This window comes from Struthio camelus, chromosome 7 (assembly GCF_040807025.1).
Source record: "Struthio camelus isolate bStrCam1 chromosome 7, bStrCam1.hap1, whole genome shotgun sequence".
NCBI classification, from domain to species: domain Eukaryota; kingdom Metazoa; phylum Chordata; class Aves; order Struthioniformes; family Struthionidae; genus Struthio; species Struthio camelus.
This window is the reverse complement of record NC_090948.1, coordinates 38,596,346-38,615,381: the sequence shown is the minus strand read 5'-3', so window position 1 is coordinate 38,615,381 and position 19,036 is coordinate 38,596,346. Positions and strand designations below refer to the sequence as shown.

At 38.6% G+C, this 19,036-nt stretch overlaps 1 protein-coding gene across 9 annotated transcripts in view; it reads left to right on the top strand.

Moving 5' to 3' along the window:
- The window catches only part of HERC4 (HECT and RLD domain containing E3 ubiquitin protein ligase 4), a 60,089-nt gene that overhangs the window by 25,098 nt on the left and 15,955 nt on the right, over positions 1 to 19,036 (top strand). For 3 of the 9 annotated variants that reach the window (XM_068950856.1, XM_068950857.1, XM_068950859.1), the window contains exons 17-25: positions 1,793 to 1,891; positions 3,692 to 3,859; positions 3,985 to 4,128; positions 5,020 to 5,186; positions 6,058 to 6,124; positions 6,350 to 6,432; positions 8,767 to 8,950; positions 9,695 to 9,797; positions 10,679 to 12,068. In XM_068950856.1, the coding sequence (XP_068806957.1) occupies positions 1,793 to 1,891; positions 3,692 to 3,859; positions 3,985 to 4,128; positions 5,020 to 5,186; positions 6,058 to 6,124; positions 6,350 to 6,432; positions 8,767 to 8,950; positions 9,695 to 9,797; positions 10,679 to 10,887 (1,224 nt within the window). In that variant the 3' untranslated portion in view covers positions 10,888 to 12,068. Of the gene's footprint in view, positions 1 to 1,266; positions 1,291 to 1,792; positions 1,892 to 3,691; positions 3,860 to 3,984; positions 4,129 to 5,019; positions 5,187 to 6,057; positions 6,125 to 6,349; positions 6,433 to 8,766; positions 8,951 to 9,694; positions 9,798 to 10,678; positions 12,069 to 12,359; positions 12,507 to 17,672; positions 18,878 to 19,036 lie in introns of those variants that run through there. The other 6 variants (XM_068950853.1, XM_068950854.1, XM_068950855.1 and 3 more) reach the window with 5 other exon arrangements.

Genomic DNA, 19,036 nt, shown 5'->3' with positions numbered 1-19,036 from the left:
CACAGAAAGCCCTTTGTCTTGCTCCGCGTTTTAAGTCATGAAGAAAGAAGCCTCTTTCCCCTCCAGCCCCTGTAACTTAAGCGTTCAGTCTGAATGCAGAGGGGAGAAACAAATAGTTCTTAGCACTGAACTTGACATAAAAGCTTGTAATTTATCAATTTTTAGAGGAATTACTGTGTCAGCACTTCCAATGCGTCACTTAATTTTTTCAGCCTATGTCATACTGTTTTCCTGGGTTCTAATGCAAAGCAGTGGAAGAGCTCTTCCATTCTGCTTTCAGCAATAGAGTGGGGAAAGACTGAAGTTACTGGATAACAAGCTACTGATTTAAGAGGTATTTCTGAAAGAATTGAGATACTGCCTAAAGGAGTTGAAAAGACCATTTTAATTAGGAATAGATAATGGTAGATACAGTAACAGTACAGAATTACTTAAATCTGCCTGTGACATATGAAGCACTTAAATCTGGTGTTTTCTAAGAGGAGTTAAGGATATGGGGAGCAGGCAAACTCTGTAGATGATGGCATTTTGGCCATCGTTTTCTTTAAGCCGTAGATATCTACAGACTAGTCTCCCAAGTCTTAAAATTTAATAATTTGTTACTAGCTCCCCTTCCTGCGTGTTCTGTCTGATAAGTGGGAATGTACTTAGCTTTCGACAGAGGGTAAAAAAGCGTAGCATAGTGCCAGACGGATAACTCCGAGTTTCTCGGCAAAGTTTATCTAGCTTGTAAAATTCTTCTCACAGTCCCAGCAATTTGATTTGGTCTGTCTTGGTTTCCTGCACAGTTTCAAGACTTGATTGCTTTTTTCTTAAGCATTATCATAGAACCAAATGATTCCTGGGATTTTATGCTCAAGTGGGTTTTTTGTATCTGTTAATCTTTACTCGTTAAAAATGTCTTGTATTTAATATGACATGCTACAGTTATTTGAGAATGAAAATACGTAAGTAACAGCAGATTCCATTTATCGTACATTAGTAGGGAAATATTTAAAATGTTTTATTTTTTGTATCCAAGAAAACTTGATACTATATGCTCCCTTTTTAAAGGCTGACATATAGGGTGTTGAAGAGCATGGCTGTATCTGGTGGACTAATTAAAATGTTTATGGCGGTTATTTATTTTTCAGTAAACATTCTTTTTGAGGGAAAAAGCTGTAGCTAAATATTTTTAACTCAACATCAGAGATGAATAATTAATGCAGACACTAATACTGCTTTTTCATCTTAATTATTGCTACCTTTGTGCAAATGCTGTCATAGGATGTCAACCATGGATTAACTGAGGTAAGATTGGTTGCAATCTGATTTCTGTTGCAGAATGTAAGGAAATCAGAAATATGGTTGTCAAGGGTTGTTTGATGTGTTCTACTGGGAATAAAGCTTTAACTTAGTAAGACCGTGATCAGAAAAGAGTTTCCTAAACTGCCTTGCCTAATAAAACTGATCAGACTGTTCATAGAGAGTGTTCATGGGGCAAAAATACTTAATTCTGCGTGTTGTAAACTTAGAGTAGAGTTTGAAAATAATAACTACTTTGACTACGTCTACTAGTCATAATAAAAGTTCTGCAACTAAGTATACTAGGTGAATTTTTTTGCCGAAATACTGAATGATTGAAAATATGTGTACCTGAAAAGCTCTTTGGTTCTGCATTGACAGTGAGTAATGATTCCTTTCTCTTTTCAGTAAAATTTGATATATTAAATGAGTAGCATTTTTGTAGTGACTTCTTTAACCATTGCTGTGTCTTTAATAAGCAGAGTTAGACATGTTCTTTTCTTTTTAGCTAACAGATATTCCTGTTACAATTTGCACATACCCATTTGTATTTGATGCCCAGGCAAAGACAACTCTCTTGCAAACAGATGCAGTCATTCAGATGCAGGTAGGAGTTTCACTTCTTAATGGTCTGATCTGGTTTTTTTGGGGTTGTCTTTTTTTTTTTTTAAACTTGGTGTGATTTCCTCTTTGTAAGAATGAAGGATCCCGTTTTCCTCTCTGGATACGTATGTGATGGAAGCTGGTAGGTTTGTGGGTTTGGGATCTGAAATTAGATCGTTCAGCAATTGTATATGTTTCTAAGGAACTTCTTTTTCTTTAGCTAGCTATCTTCTTCCAGGTATTAACAAACCATAGTACAGGTGTGTATGTTTTAATTAAGCAAAAATTTTATATATATATGTATGTGTGTGTGTGTGTGTATGTGTGTACATATATGTTTTTAAAAAAGGCAGATTTTAAATGACATGTGGCAAGGCCAGTGTAGAGACAGGAGCTGGAAGTCAAAGTATCTTTTTAGAGGGAGCAGCCAGTTTGTTACTTTTCTTTTCTTTTCTCGTCTTGATGGGACCTGGGAGCTAATGCTGTTCTCAAGACTGGTTGTATTTTGCCTCTGAGAAGCAATGTGTTGACTGTGCTTGAATATCTACTGTGCCCCTAATCGCCCATTTCATCTGTCATGCCACCTTCAAAATGCTGCTAAACTCTGAAGTCTGTTCAGTGTCTACAGAGCAGTAGAAAAGAGGCTTATCTTGAAAAAAACTTAAATGTTTATCTTCTTGGGATAGCAGGAGTAGATTTCCTGCTCTTGATAAGTCTTGCAGTTGCCAGTAGTTTTGAGCTCTTTCCCTATTAAATGCAATTGTGTTACTCTTAATTTGTTCCGTTCCATTTTAACCTAAAAACTTTCCTAGAAATAAGATACATAATACAAACCATTGTATATTGTAATGCATACCTCCTGTCGTTGGTTAGATACACTAGGCATCCTTAAGGTCAGTGAGAGTCTTATGTACTTCATGATCCTCTACATAGTACTGAGAACACGTGAAGTTTGATGTGGTGAGCTATTCTTCTGTTCAGTGTTTGGCGTTTTCTGTAATCCATATCTGTTGGGTTGCTGTAAGGGAATAATAAAGCATATCCTTAGGAAAGGAAAGGAAGAATGAAGAGAGGCTGCTGTGAAAGTAATAGTAGAGTTGGAACACTTACTGCTGCAAACACTTCCCTTTCCATGTTTGTAATGTTTAAAGTAATACAAGTTAATGTTCTGAAGCTGAAGTTAGGCGGTATAATGCTTAAGTAATGGGCTGATACAGAAAAATATTAGCTTGCTTTTGTGATTCGTAGTTTCTTTTGCCTTTTTGAAGTACGCGTTTAGAGTTGATACCAACATTTGATGAATCATAAGGGGATATTTCTAATTGGAAGTTTCTGTTAACAAGTGGTATTAAATTTTATTATACATAAACTTTTAAGAATTATAACTCAAATAATAAAAAAAGAAACAGTTGCTAGATTAAAAATCATTTGTCATTCCGTGAATCACTTCAATGGCGGCTTTCATGCCAGATTTATATTAACCACATTGTCTAACAAGTAAGAGTAACGTGTGGGGGTTTTTTTGCTTCCTTTGGTTATCTAAAGTATTTTGATTGGAGTGTCAGAAGCTGCATTTTAAGACCTGCCTGAATATTGGCATTGATGAGGCTAATGGGAAAAGGAAATATACTCCCTGGGTTTAAAGAAATAAGAAGAAAAGTTGGGCAAGTTCTTTAGCTCCCGTAATGGATATCCCCATTCCTGTCCCTTCTCCCTTTTAAGGCAAAGCTGATGGACTAACTTGAAGGTTGATAGGCATTTAATATTACCTTTTACCACTTTTACTTTGTTTTTTTTTCCCCAGATGGCTGTTGATCAGGCTCACAGGCAGAATTTATCCTCTCTCTTTCTACCAGTATTTGAATCTGTCAACCCTTGCCTAATCTTAATGGTGCGAAGAGACAATATTGTAGGAGATGCAGTGGAAGTCCTAAGGAAAACCAAGAACGTAGACTACAAGAAACCGCTCAAGGTATTATCAGAATATATTGCTCTAAGTCTCTTTCACTGACACATGCAAGTAATTAAGAATATTTTCAGGTAAATTTGTTTCGCATTCCATTTTTAAGACTCTGTGCTAACTGAAGTGTATTTCAGGTTATTTTTGTAGGGGAAGAAGCTGTTGATGCTGGAGGTGTTCGCAAAGAATTTTTTTTGCTTATCATGAGAGAGTTGCTAGATCCCAAATATGGAATGTTCAGGTATTATGAAGAGTCCAGGCTCATCTGGTTCTCTGATAAGGTAGGGTCCAATCTGCAGTGATGAATTTTCTTTTTCACTTAAAATATTTTATATGAACAAAGTATGTATCTAGTAGTTTGTGGTAGGTTTCTTCAGGAGGAGAAGCTGAAATAACTAGTCTGAGAAGGTATTTGTTTTTGTCATTGCTGGATCAAAATTTTCCTTTTTTTTTTTTTCTCCCCAGCCCCCACTTACTCCTTACCAGTTTTCCCCAGCTTAGACAAGTTTAGTTGGAAGAAATGCCAGCCAAAGTATGCAGATTCCAAGAGCAGAAACCGTAGATCAAAGTTACAGAGAAAAATATGCTGGAAGTGGCACATTGAACAATTCTTTTTGTATTCAGTCACATGAAAGTTTTTGATCATTGGCTTTTTGATTCCTTCTCAGAGGCTAACACCAACAGGGGTGGCTATGTCACTGGTACCTGCCTTAAAATTTCCACATTTGTGGGTTTTTTTGCCTTAGCTAGTAAGTCCCAGGGAGTCAATAATGAGCTCATACTCATCTTTTTTTCTTTAAAAAAAAAAAAAAATTTAACTGAATAATAGTGATAAGTCACTGATGAAAAAACAATCTTACTGCAGTATTTTCAGCAACATACAGTACTTAAAACGTATTTTATGCTGCCAGTGTCTCAGTGCATCTTTTGTTTTGGGGGTTTCTGGTTTTAGGAGTAGGAAGAATTCTGTCTCACTCAATTGCAGTCTCTCACTCAGGTGGTTAAAACTTTATCATGTTTTCTTCAGTACTAACGGTCACGTATCTATTCATAGAAAATATAAATGAAGGATACTTAGATTATACTTCACTGTAGTTTATTTTTATGAACTCTGTAAGATTAAAATAACTTTGTTTTAAATTATTTTAATTCTCTCTTTTTTCTGTTCTTAGACCTTCGAAGACAGTGACTTGTTTCATTTGATTGGCGTTGTCTGTGGGCTAGCAATATATAATTTTACTATTGTAGACCTTCATTTCCCATTGGCTTTGTACAAAAAGCTGTTGAATAAAAAGCCATCCCTGGATGACTTAAAAGAGTTGATGCCAGATGTTGGCAGGTAAGCATGAAGGAAAAATGAGCAATTCTAGGAATTTTAATTCAACACTTCTAAGGGTTAAACAAAATGTTTAGCATTCACATTAACAGGATAAACAGTTCAAAGTAACTTGCAGCCTTCCTGCCGTTTGAGATAGGATTCATTCTGTTGTTAAGCACCTGCTTCTAAATGCTGGGTTTTCAGTCTCTATCTTCTGCTTATTATCCTACAAGAATTTTAAGGGAAAAAATTTTTGAAAATCAAAAAAAAAAATTCAGATATTAATTTTATAAACATAAAGATGAAAGAAATTTTAGTTCTGGGCAACTTATTTAATCTAATGAGGCAACATTTTTGCTTATTTCATGAGTAAATGCAGGCTTAAATATCTGCCCTGGAGTAGGGATTTGAATAGAGCTAATAGGAAGTTCAAATGGAGGGGGTGGGGAGGAAGGGGGTGTTTCATTGTCTCAGTGGTGTGCATGCTGAGTTTTCATAGGTTCAAGGAGAAATTGAATAGGTTAATTGGAAAGTCTATCAATGATTATTAAGCACTTACCACCTCTAGCTTGGGAATCCCATGGCTGGGAGCTAGAATATGAATCGTCTCTTTTCGTGCCGGGAGATAATCAAAAGGAATTAACTCCACAAATAATAGTGAAACAATTGTTTCTTTAAAACCTCTGCTTACCAGAGTTTAAAAGCAGCACGAGTTGCTTGAAATTTCCAAACTGGGCACTGCAAGGCAGCCAGCTAATAACTGGAATACAACAGTAGAAAGAGATTTTTTTTTTTTTCCTCCTCCCTAGAATTATGAAAGGATAAGGAAAACTTCAGAAACATAAGTTAATCTTTCTTCTCACTAATACAAATACTTCAATTTATTCTTCAGGGGTATGCAACAGTTACTGGACTATCCGGAAGATGACATAGAGGAAGCATTTTGTCTTAATTTTACTGTAAGTTTTAAACATTGCTGTTTGCAGTATTTTTCAACAAGTTTTACAGTATTACAACTGTCTCTGATCAAGTTTGTGAGCAAAACAGCTACTGATCCCCATGAATTTTAGCATTTTCTACTTGTGTTAAGATCAGCGTGCCCTTCATGTTGCTGTGGCTATGTGGAGGGAAGAAGTCCTCTAACAGTAAATAAAATCTATATTGTTTTTATTTGTTTTAAATAGATCACTGTGGAAAATTTTGGTACAACAGAAATCAAAGAGCTTGTTCCTAATGGTGCTGACATTCCTGTAGTAAAACAAAATAGGTGAGTTGTACGGGACACAGGGTAGGTTCAGTGTTACTCTCTGCTTTGGGAATGTACCTGGGCTGTTACAAACGTACTTAGCCAAGTTGTTACAGTAGTGTTGGAGGAAAAACTACTTTCATGTGTATTGTTAAAACAGCTTTTACGTTTATGAATTTGCCAGCTGTTCAGAGACTATGTAATTCTTCTTGAAATGTGTAATATTTCTTTTTTGCCTTGACCTCTTCAGGGCCCGTTATGACCATGTTATCTTAATTTTATGACACGAAAATGGTTGTGGTTTTGCAGGAAGATAGAGTACAATTAAAATTTACTGAGTAAAAGTGAACGTCTTATCCTGATGCCTTTACGTAGCAACTCTATGTATTTGAAATACAATTTCAGGGAAGGCTTTCCATTGTAGAGCAAGTAAAATCTAATGCTAGCTAGTGTCCTTGTCAAATGAGTATGTGAGGGGTGGTTCCCCTCTTTCTCCCCTCCCCTCCAAACCATGGATTCTGTTACTTCTGTTTAGGAGCTCCCCACCACACGTTGTTTCCTTTCTGCGTTTGGAGGATGGGCAGTGTGTCTAGTGGCGCATTTGTCCCATTTTGCAGAGTGCTTGCCGGTTTCCTCTGTTCGTTCCTCTCTCGTATATTTATCTCTGTCCGTTTGTTAATTTTCATATCTTCTCTGGGCTTTTGATTCTCTCCTCGTTCAGGGAGAAGTAAACAGAGAAGGCATAGTCTTTGAGAACAGATCGCACGGCTGTGCGGTTGTAGGAACAAGGGAGAAAACGTACCTCTGGGCATGTTCCTGCTTATCCTTGTTTCTGTATTTTGGGCAACTTTTTCTGTAACTAGGTCTGCCTTAGAGGAAAGAGGGATGACAGAAGATTGAGGGGGTATCATAAGCACAAGCATAGCTCTATGCAGTGGCAGTGCCTCCCACAATGGAATGATTTTTATCCTCCTGACTTTTCGTTACTGGGAGAGATAGACATGGGGTTGCAGCTCCATGTGTAAGGGCAAGACTGAGTATACTTCAAGAAGGGGGAGAAAAAAAAAAAAAAAAAAAAAGCCCAGTAAGCTACTTACTTTTCTAATGATGCTGGTACTGTTCCACGACTACAGTCACCACCTATATGTGTCAGTTGCTTTTATTCTTGGCTGGTAGCTGAGGATCTGTGGTGCTTTACCTTAAAAACCGTAGCTTCCAAGTTCTCTGGTGGTTTGGTGCTCTGTTGCAGAGTGACTATAAAATTGGAGTTAAAATATGAAAAAGCTTTAGTGTGCCCTTGGAACATATGCCACAGTGCTGTCACTAGCTGTCTTGGGGCAATGAAGTGTTCCTGTTTCTCAAGATTCAATAGTAGGGCTAATTAGGTTCTTATTATGAATTTCTCTCTGGAGAACCCTTAGCTTTCACTGTGGGTATACCCAAGTTACCTGTCTCTCCGCTAATTATATAGCGTGCCTAATGACAGGTGTCTCATTGGGTGCCTAAAGATAATGTGATTCACCACTCTTTTTCACTCATCTCCAGTATTTTCAGTTCTGATGATGTACTTATTAAAATTGCTGAACATGTTCAGAGGAGTCTTTAAATTATTTGTGATGCTATTCATGGTCTGTGAATTTGCGCAAAGAAAGTCACTCTGAAGCCATATAACTGAAGTTACTCTGATGGAAATGTAGAAACCATATATTAACTAATATATATGTGTTTTTTCCTAATCATAGCCATAGCTGTTATATCACATCAATGAATTTTAGTAATCCCCCTAGCTACTATGGAAGAAGATGAACGTTTCCAAAAAGACACGAGAATTCCTTGTGCTGAGGTGCAGATAACGGTCTGATGTTCAGTAGCTTAGCTCCTTTGCCCTGATCTTTTCACTGTGTAGGACTCCACATGTCCATTTGAAGATAACTGGCGTTTTGAGTACACGTATGGTAATCTTTTTAATTAAGAAGTGCAACAGTGCTTTTGAATAATCAGTTTCAGAGCACTGCATGGAATTCAAGCCTTCAAGCCTGTTGCCATTCACTCCAATTCGCTGCAGTGCATACAAACAAGAGAAATGCTTGTAGTGCCTGAACGAACATAAAATGTTGCTGTTTATCTATTGCACACTGCAGAATCTGTTTTCAAAAAAAAAAAAATTTGCATTTGTGTGCCATTTTCATTCAGCTTATCTTCACTATGTCTCTAGCAAGGACCAGAGAATACGACATTAGAAATCTTTAGCTTAATTTGCTATGCTCTGTTTTATACCTAAGTGATTACTGTTTTATTGCTAGGAGGAGGACATGTACCGTTTTTTTAACGTGATTACTTTTTTCTTTCATACAGGCAAGATTTTGTAGATGCCTATGTGGATTACATCTTCAATAAATCTGTGGCTTCCTTATTCAGTGCATTCCACGCAGGCTTCCACAAAGTGTGCGGAGGCAAAGTTCTTCAGCTCTTCCAGCCCAGCGAGTTGCAGGCAATGGTGATTGGGAACACAAATTATGACTGGAAGGAGTTGGAGAAGGTAAAACCATAGTTAGCCGTTTGTTTCATATATTTTTAATTTCAAGATGCAAAAGCAAAATTCCTGAAATGTCCTTTCTAGCTCTATTTTCTCCATTAATATATGACTAACGTGACTTTTAGCCTTCATTGGATTGACTGCCTAACTGAGGGATTTTTAGTTACTATCAGTGAATGAAGGCACTAAAATATTATTTGCCTTCCTACTTAGTTCTCCCTTCTAGTTTCTGAAGGCAATTGGACTTGGGGGAAGAGAAAGGAAGAAAAATTGCCTTGAACTGTGAAAGGCAGCTTATACGGTATATTTTATTAGAAGGGAAAAAGTGAACAAAAATGCACACATTTAATTAAAAGAAACATCCTTGGTAGCTGAAACTCAGATTTTATGTTGCGATTTTTATTGGGATTGATAATGCTTTGGTCTAATGCACCTGTACTCAGTCAAAGTCGGAATGAAAAGCTGAACAAGTGATAATATCCATATATATTCTATAGAGAGTTCTCACCTGATGCTTGTTTGGAGTTGTATTCATAAATGCCTATGTGTAGTTAACTGGGTAGCTTTTGCGGTGAGGATGAAGTTAAGGATTTTGCATAAAACTCACTAAGGAAAATAGTATCAAAGTCACTTACAATGCAGTATCCCTTTAAACAAACCACATCCCTTCTGCTTTAATGTCAGATGATTCAGATTATCCTACTAGTTCTACATAGGAGGACTAACGTCATGTTATGTTCATTTTAGAATACAGAATACAAAGGAGAGTACTGGGCAGACCATCCTACAATTAAAATATTCTGGGAGGTTTTTCATGAGTTGTCCTTGGAGAAGAAAAAACAGTTTCTATGTGAGTATTTAACACTATTTTGCAGAAATTGGTAACTGAACAGGATCGTTGTGGTCTCAGGTCCATATTTTAAGAGGCTGAACTTAAGTGTTTGTCTATGTGAATAACTTTACATGGAGGAAAAAGTAGCAATAGAGGAAATTGATTACAAGCTTGTCTCTGATTTTGGGGCGGTTGTCTTGAATAATTCTGAGTGTGGGGAGATTTATAAGATCGCAGTAAATCAAAGTGGGATTAAAAAAAACAACAGCAAAACAGGAACCCAAATTGCTAGTGTCGCTTACCTGATGTCTAGGAGTTTTTTCTATGTGTTTTGGCATCAGGTTCACATCCTGCAGTAGTTGCATCGCACGTGGATGGAAATATGGAGGTGTAATTGATCATAAATACTAAGTTACTGATAGGGAACATGTGAAGGGAAAGAGAAAGTTTGCAAGTTTTCTGTGAATGAGCTGTTGCTGAGACTAGATCATAGGCTTGTTCCCAGTTCAACAGAACTTCTAATTGAAAATCAAATTCTTTGTCTTTGCAAGGTGGTTACAAATGTGGTAATGGTACAGATAATCAATTTTAAATAATACATCCTGATACAAGAGGAACTTTCTACTCTTGTATCAATGATTGTTTGGCCTCACGTGTTAAAATGTTTTCCTTTGTATATCCCTTGTTGTGTCACGGTGAAGAGTTTATATATGCTAGCTGGAGAGCAGGTTGAGCCATTACTTCTTTTTTTCGAAATTATCTGAACGATTTTAATGTGAAAAGCTAGCCACTGCTAGAATAATTGGAAAATGCAAGTAATGATTAGGATGGTGGTATATGGGATATACAGTATTAGTCTTAAACTACCTTCAGGACTTTGTTTGTTTTTTTCTTGGCAGTGTTTCTGACAGGCAGTGATCGTATTCCAATTCTTGGAATGAAGTGTCTTAAACTAGTCATCCAACCAACGGGAGGTGGAGAAGGTTATCTTCCGGTAGCTCACACTTGCTTTAATCTTCTTGATCTTCCAAAATACACAGATAAAGAAACCCTAAAATCTAAGCTGATCCAGGCTATAGATCACTATGAAGGTTTCAGTTTAGTATAACTTCAGAAATGAGAGTTCTGTGTAATGTGGGATCATTAAACTAACTTTCTTTTGTCTTTCTTGTGGTGGTAAATTCAGTGGATTAAATGATGGAGATGATAATATAACTGATTATTTGCAAAATGTTCAGTGGTGTGGATATTCATGGGAGCCAAAAAAGTAATTACAAAAATGAAGAACTGTCTTAATACATCCCTTCTTGTACAGAACCATGTGTTTTTTGCCATCTTACAATAAAAATGAGAGTACTGTGAATGAAAGTCAAGCTTCACTAACATGAATTAACATTTCACCTTCTACAAATAATTTGGTGTGTGAGTGCATGAGAGACTTGCCTACATTTTTCAAATCACTGAGTAAGAACATTTAACTCTTTCCCTGATAAATTCACTTGATAACTTTTCATTTTGTAAATAATAAATTTTTTGTGATAAAATAATTATGTTCCGATAGCAGTATGGTTTCTATTGCTTGTAATTGAATATGAGCTTATTTTATGGCTTTTAACAAAGAAGTGACTACTCTGATTTCTGAAGATATATTTTTCTGGTTTCTTTTAAGAACACTAGTAACGGAAGTGATTGCTTAAAAGACATTCATCTTCACAGTGTACAATCCAATCATTTCCATTAAGCAGTCGCTTAGTGCTGGTACAAAACTGCAAATAATGGCTTTTATAATATATGGGTGGAGAAGGTGACTTAATACACTGTTTTATTTTTAAAGATTGATTCTGTAATTATGTGGACACAATTATAAACGAGGTTAATTTATCACTGGGAACCTCTGCAGCCATGGGTCAAGAATACAGCTGAAGAGCAAAAGATGAACCGGACAGTTGTTACTGTCAAGAGTTTAAACGTTTATTTTTAAATGCTGAAAGCGTAGTTTATGATTTCTAATAATAGAATTTTCACTGTTTTCCAGATAAATGCATTTGAAATAACTCTTTAACACACCCCTCCCCTTTTCTGAAAGTTTATTTTTAGTATAATTGCCCTGAGACAATTGTGCTTAGCTGAACACTTTTGGATTTGACTTTCCTCCTCTGGCTAAAGTTCCAGATTGTTTGTGGTGTTAATGCATATGTGACTTGCAGCTGTGAAACAAATATTTATTTTTTTTAGATTTTTAAATGCAGTGAAAACAATTCAAGCTATAATAAAAGACTTGAATGAAAACTCTTGTTGGTTGATGTGTATGGATGCTTGCATCATGCATACCTCTTCCATGAGAGGGTAACTTCTACATGTATTAAATGAAGAGTATAGCCTAGGATACTAAGATCTTACTTCAAAGCAGGAAAATTCATTCCTTGTAATGAACTAATGCATGTAGTTACTGTACTGGCAGTAGACGTGTGTGTAATATAAAGCAGTAAGAATAGCTGAAAGCATTCTTCTTTCTGTAACACTGTGTGTTTTCACAGTTTTCTGATGCAGTATAACCTCTAGTAACTTCTTTGTATGCAGCCTGCATTCCGTCTTTTTCAACTTTGTTACCTGGCTGGCAAACTCTCCCTGTTGTGAAAGACAAGAAACCAACAGATACTAAAGCAGCTTACTCTTATACACGGAAGAAAGAAAGGAAAAAAAAAAATTATGCCTTCATTTTACCAGGTAATATAAAAACACTCTTTTAAAATTATGAAATGCCAAGGTTGCAAAGGCAAATATTCAAAGATTAGGAAATGACTAACGTAAAGCTGTCTTTTTTGCTTCTTTCCTTGTGCATTGTTTACATGATCACCTGCTATTTTTTTCCATGGGACTCTTGCTCTGTTTATTGCACGCAGTTGATGGTGTTCACTGAAGAATAGTCAAACATTTATTTTTATTTTCAGTTTGTAGGTCCAAACCTAATTTAGTGCATGTCTAAACCCGGCACTATACATATATATGGTTTTTGATTTCCCTGTGGGGGACACTGTGGTTTTTGCTGTGTTGAGTTCTTCATCAATATCAGTGTTAATCTGAGGTGAGTAGTAGCCTCGTTCTGCAGATGAGGGGCTCTGACACAATCCAAGCCATGGTTACTGGACTTAAGCTAATTTTCAGTGCCAAATTTAGGATGTGCTAGAGAGCTTCAAATGTCCTGTGTCTTAGAAGGACAGTTACTATTGACTAGAGTTGCTGGGGCAATGACTTCATGTTTCTGCAAATATTTCCTCAGCTTCAGCAAGAGATGTTTCTTACTCTCTTTGTAGTGGAAATTTGTAAAAGTTTGAGGGGAGGCATTTGCTGGTTAGGTGTATTTCGATTGATTGGCCAAACATCCCGTTAAGAAATCACTGGCAGTGCAGGGCTAGAATCATGTTCCTCGGGCTACCTGAGTGTCCTTTTTGCACTTTTGGCCTTGGTCATATCCTGCCCTGTAAGAAACAGGGTTGGGTCCTTCAGAGCTTGATCGTGTTGCTGAAACGCTCCTGGTTGCCTTACAGGTATTAGCTCATTCTGTGCAGTGAGGCAGGTGCCCTGTTGCAAAACAGACATAACCTACATTGTAAGACGAAAGACTTTTAATGTAGTCCTAGAGATGGAAGCATTAATGATTAGTCATTATATTACTTGTGTCGAGTAGGTGTTAATGTTTTAAGACAATACTTGTGTTGCTGTTGGTTCTGTTAAGTCATAACAGCCATGTGAAGGGCTTCCACAAAAGTTATATACTGAAGTGTTTCTTCTGGCTAGAAAAAGGCAGGCAGCATGAGGTGCATGTTTGCTTTCTTGGACCAAGTATCATTTTGCATACAGTACTCAGTGCTGTGCATTGTGTGAGAAAAAAAAAAAAAAAAACCCTTCCATTCTAGACTTAGCTAAAGTAGCCATGGTGTTAATGAAGAAAGGATAGGACTTTTCTCCACGTCAAACCTCCATTTACTCAATTACTGCAGTGGGAAAGTGTGCGTTTTACAACTATTAAAAATCTGTAAAGAAAGTACTTTTCTTGATAGTCAGATCAGCGTTTTGATGCATACTCAGAATTAACACTGGAGAATGCTGTTTGCATGTCAAACTTTGATCTGTCTCCATCATGTTTAGAAAAGTCGGGCTTGTTCTTGTCATAGCAGAGTAGCTATATACTGGATTTATTGCATCTTTTGCATTAGTACAGGACTGTAGATTGAGTTTTCAGGCCGGAGCTACACAGGCACTTTCAGCTACATACATCATAATAACGTGTCCCTCGTTTCCCTGGGAACGTTTAAGAACTCCTTTGCCCTGCGTCTGGGTAGGACTGTTAGAGCTGTGAGCTGTAAACTGTTGAGCAGCAGTTTCTCTCCTCTGGCACTTAATGGGAGTTGCTACTGTTAAGACTTACTGCACCTTGATGCTCTACATTATTCCCTTTGAGAAGGTTTATACTCTAATGAATTCAGATACTCTCTAAGTACACTCCTCTGTGCTGCAGTAAACTTGATTTATCAGAAATAAATTAAGTTTAATGAAATCAAATATAAACTACTATAAAGCAAAGTTCTTTATTTAAAGGCACATGATGTTGTGCTGTTTAGATAGTGACATCTTTCTTTTAATGCTGTAATTTTCAGCGTGGAATTAGGATAGACGAGTTTATAGTGAGCACCACAGGAAAGGCTGTGTTGACTTTTTCCCTTGTGTCACCTGAACTGTGCAGTTCTATAACTGTAGAGCTGTCTTACTCAACTGTTTTTAAAAAACAAAAACAAAAAAAAAACAAAAAACCCCAAAAAACTGGACTGATTTGTCCTGATGAGTGACAGTTTCCATTGCTGATTGAGTGCTTAATTTATAGGTCAGTTTGGGAACTGGGAAATTCAATCTTCAAGCTATTACCTTGTCTTTGAATGTGTTATTCAGGTTTGCGTTGATCATGTTTGAAGCAATAACTTTAAAACCTTGTCTGGACCTCTAAAGGCATAACGCTGGATTTGGCAGGGGGTAGAACATGTTCTAATGCTGCAGCTTAGAGCCTCGAGAAACCTCCCTGAGCATTTTGCTGAAGATGCACACTTAAAGAATCAGTAAAATAACACCAATAGCCATAACTTCTATACATGTGAATTCCCTGACTGTTTCCCTGAGTTGTCACTTTTTTCGGAGGAGGGTGGGAAAGCAGCCTATACACAATGCCTGTAAACAAGAACTAAGTTCTTGTTTAACTATTCCTGTGCCACCAATTTTATTAACTTCCTTTCTGCAAGTGGAACATGCCAAGATTTTCTAACTAGACCAATCTCTAGCTCCCTTTCCGCGCTGATGCAGAGCTGTTGAATGTGAAGGGCATCTTGTGTGTGAACACAGTGCAGCTAAGGAAAATAGGGCCTCTAAAACGGTGACAGGACAATGGGCTTAAGAGACTTTGACACGCTTCTGGTATGTACAGGTGTGACCTACTGCGCTGTTAACACCAGTGGGCTACATCTGAGTTACTGCATGTTCTTTGGATTTCAACATACTGTGTGGTTCCTTTACAAAACAGTGAAATTATGGTATGTCGCGGCTACCAGAAGTGTGATCAAAGTACTTATGTGGCCTGGGGTAGCAGTAAGCAGTCTTTCGGCTTAACACACATGCATCAGTCTCAGAACTATTAGAGAAAAATGAGGCTTAAAAATCTTGTTCCCGATATGAGCTGCAGAGCTAGTATGTTCAGTTACAGGTCAGTGTATCTGGTAGCAGTTACAGTCTTTTCTCCTCACCAAAGCTCCAGGCTAATCTTACCAATCGGTCATGCCCAGAGTACCTGAATCCTACCCTGTGTAGTGCCTTTTTATGAGCAGGTATGTTGGTGCTCACAGCTTTCCCCCGCGTCCCTGCTTACATGAGGAATTTTGTTGAGGGAGAAATATCAATGTTAGGTGAATGCAGAAGTATTTGAGTTCAGACTGAAGACAGTACTTCAGAAAACAAAGATTCCTCCCCGTTTTTGAGCAAAGATGCCAGCTTTTTGCCTTAGCAGGGACAGAGTTGGTAGACTGTATTTGCCAGGTCTCTGAATAGTTTTAGGGGTGAAGCTAATTTAATTATTTGTGGCTTAATCCTGCACCGAGGCTTTGTGGGTGCACCTCCTAGTGTCATTGGTCGAGCGCTCTGGGAACTGTGTTGCGTCTTAAGCTGGAGGTTGGTATCCACTGGCATGGTATGAACACGCTTGGCATGCTCCTAGCTGCTGAGAGTAAATTGGCAAGAAGTAAAGGGAGGGAGTGACTACAGACACAAGGGAGATAAGTAGCATCTTGATGGGAGGGAGTAGGTTGCAGAGACCTACCGCAGTTTGAGGGAGTTCCCTGGTGCCCAGGAACCAGCCGTGTTCTGTTTGCAGCTCTGCAGCAGTGTGTTAGTACCTAGCAAAAAAGACTGTACTGGGCCAAGCTGGGGTCTCTTCAGCCCGGTATCTTGCAAGGTTTTTAGGGCTGGGCTGAGAACGTAGTGACACCTCCCTGTTCACCTGTGAGTCTTGAAGTAGTCCAAAAACCTTTCTACCTTGTTACAGCTCTGTTAAAGGCAGGTATTACTGCCCAGACAATGAGTGCGGGGAGTTGACTTGCTCAAGCCATATCCTGAGTTGATATGACTCGAAACCCAAATTTGAGCATAATCCCCTTAAATGGGCTTGCACCTCGTCTTTAGTGTGCCATGTCTGTGCGCTAGGTCACTGCGTGGACACGTAGCAACCCCTGTGAAACTGCTGCACAAGAAGGGGCTTACTCTGCAAGGGCACCTTTGCCTGGTGGTGCTGGAGCCCCTGCGCTGTGCCCCCTGCTCTTGCAGCTCACCTGTATCTGCTGCTTTGCGCACTGGCTGACCTGGCAATGTCTAGTCTTCCAACTGACAGATCTTTGCAGCTAGCAGGAACTGGTGCTATGTTGTGATTGCATCCTCATCTGAGGAACACAAAGCAGAACTGAAACGATTTTCCTTGCTGACAAATAGCCTCTAAGTAAGTAGCCTCATTTTCCTGAGGTTAATGCTGTTTCAAATACCATAACTTGCAGGATGCCTTATTCCCAAAAGCATGTAAGGAACTAGGTTCTGCTCCAGCTGATGCGTGTTAGTGAGCTGCACTTCTCACAGCTGAGGGCTCTTATCCAGCACTGCGGGGGCCAGTTCCTCCTTTATAGCCCCGTGGCTCGCTCTCCTTAGGGGGAGCCTCTGGGCTGCCCCATGGGGTGTGGTCAGCTGGATAGACAGACAGGTGCTGGGCCTGGGGCTGGTGGTGCAGCCTGTCCTCTCCAGCCAGTTCCCAGCTCTCCTCTGCAAGTGGTAAGTAATGCTGTCAGTGCGGTATTTGATAGCGCTGGCGGAGAGGGGCCCTGCTCAAGCAGGATGGCTTTGTTGTTGTAAGCAGTCAAGTTATTCAAGCCTGTCGGGGACTCCTCCCAAGCCCTCCGTGTGCTGTTGAAAAGATTCGGGTGGTTTTCTTCAGTGGAAGTTTCTGCTTAGAAGCACTGCTTTGAAATTGAAAATGTTAAGAGTAATAATGATACAGGGTCAAAACCAAATTTCCAAAATGTGTCTGTCTGTCTGGGTTTTTTTGCTTGCAAAAGTTTATTCACTTAGTAGAGCTATTTTTAATTTAATTTGTATTTTGTATGCAGTTGGTTTGTCAGCAGCTCCTTCACGAGTAATGCTGGTGGTGGGGTTGCCCTGTGAGAGGCTGGGCTGTAACCCCAGGGACGTGGGGCCTTGCGCTCTGACAGTAAAACAGCAGTCTCATAGTCACGATGCACTCAAATTTGCATCGTTTAAGGAACTTAGTCCTTAAAAGGCTTGTGGTCATCTGTCCGCTTTCACCATCTTCAGTACAGGATGGATGTGCACCTGGAGCATTCCTTACACGTTTGCTTAGTCTCCAACACAAATAGAGGCAGCACAACTCTGAGAGGCAAACTGTTGTGTATTTCATTTGAGAACTGTTGCACTGTGTCAAACCAAGATACAAACCGTCTCCACCTGTGGCTAGGTCCAGGTGCTTATGGGTGAGTATAGGAGAAAAGGGCAAATGGGGACCTTCCTCGGTATTCCTTTGAACTGAGGAACTTCACTGCCACAGGACGGTCAGTAGACCTGTCCTCTGTGACTTTGTCCAGTTCCTTTCTGAGACCACTTAGAGCACGCACAGTGTCTGGGGGCGATGAGGTCCACCGTTTCAGTGTGTACAATCATGTATTTAGCTTACTCTGCTTTTCTGTGTACCGTTCAACTGAATGTGCCTCATGTTGTAGTACTAAATAGTAACTCCTTCATGCTATTTTTTGTTTAAGATTGTTGTATCGTGTATCATATCTTATCCTCCCTAAATTAATCCTTTTCTGTGGAGTCTCACGTTCTGTTTAACCTCCTCCTGTATTTCATGCCTTTCTCTGCCCTTCTCTACATCTTGTTCCTATCCTGAGCTGGAACGCTTGCAGCTTTCACATAGGGGACATCGGAGATTTACAGGGGCACAGGGCCGTTCAGCGTCTTGCCTAGTCTTCTCCTAGTAAGTCCTAGAAGCCTGTGTCTCTTTTAAAAGCTACTGAGCAATGAGGCGGTATGTTAAGGGTGCTGTTGAATCCAAGATTTTTCTTGATTAGTTATAGCTGGTTTAGAGCCCACCATTATGGAGATATGGCCAGTTGTTTTAGTCTGTACTATTCTGTGTGATAGTAATTTGATCACTATTGTTGAAATTCTGCATTTTGATACTGAATTTTATTTTCTAATCACGCTATAGATAACTGTATTATGCAAAACATTGCAGTTACCTTTCGACTTGATTGTTCTGATTCTGTATTTAAGCATAGAATATTGAACCTGAAGTACTGCACCATAGCTGCCTTTCTTCCTTCTTCCAAACTTTCTCTTTTCCTTTTTTTTTTTTTTTCCCTTCCCTGGTTTCATTAAAATTCTGTGCACTTACAGACCCTCCCCATATGAGGTAATTTGACGCATTGGTATCATGCATTTAATAAACATACTCTGTTTTTTTCATAATCAAAATTACTAAATAAAAATGTATCAGACTCAAGATAGATCCTTACAGAATATATAACAATTAAGGAAAACTTTTGCATGGTTTTAAATACTGACTTATTTTATACCACTCAAAATACTTTTGCAAGCTCATCATGTACCTAATACATCAAAATAAGCTAGTATTAAAAAGGGGGGAGGGGACATGGCAA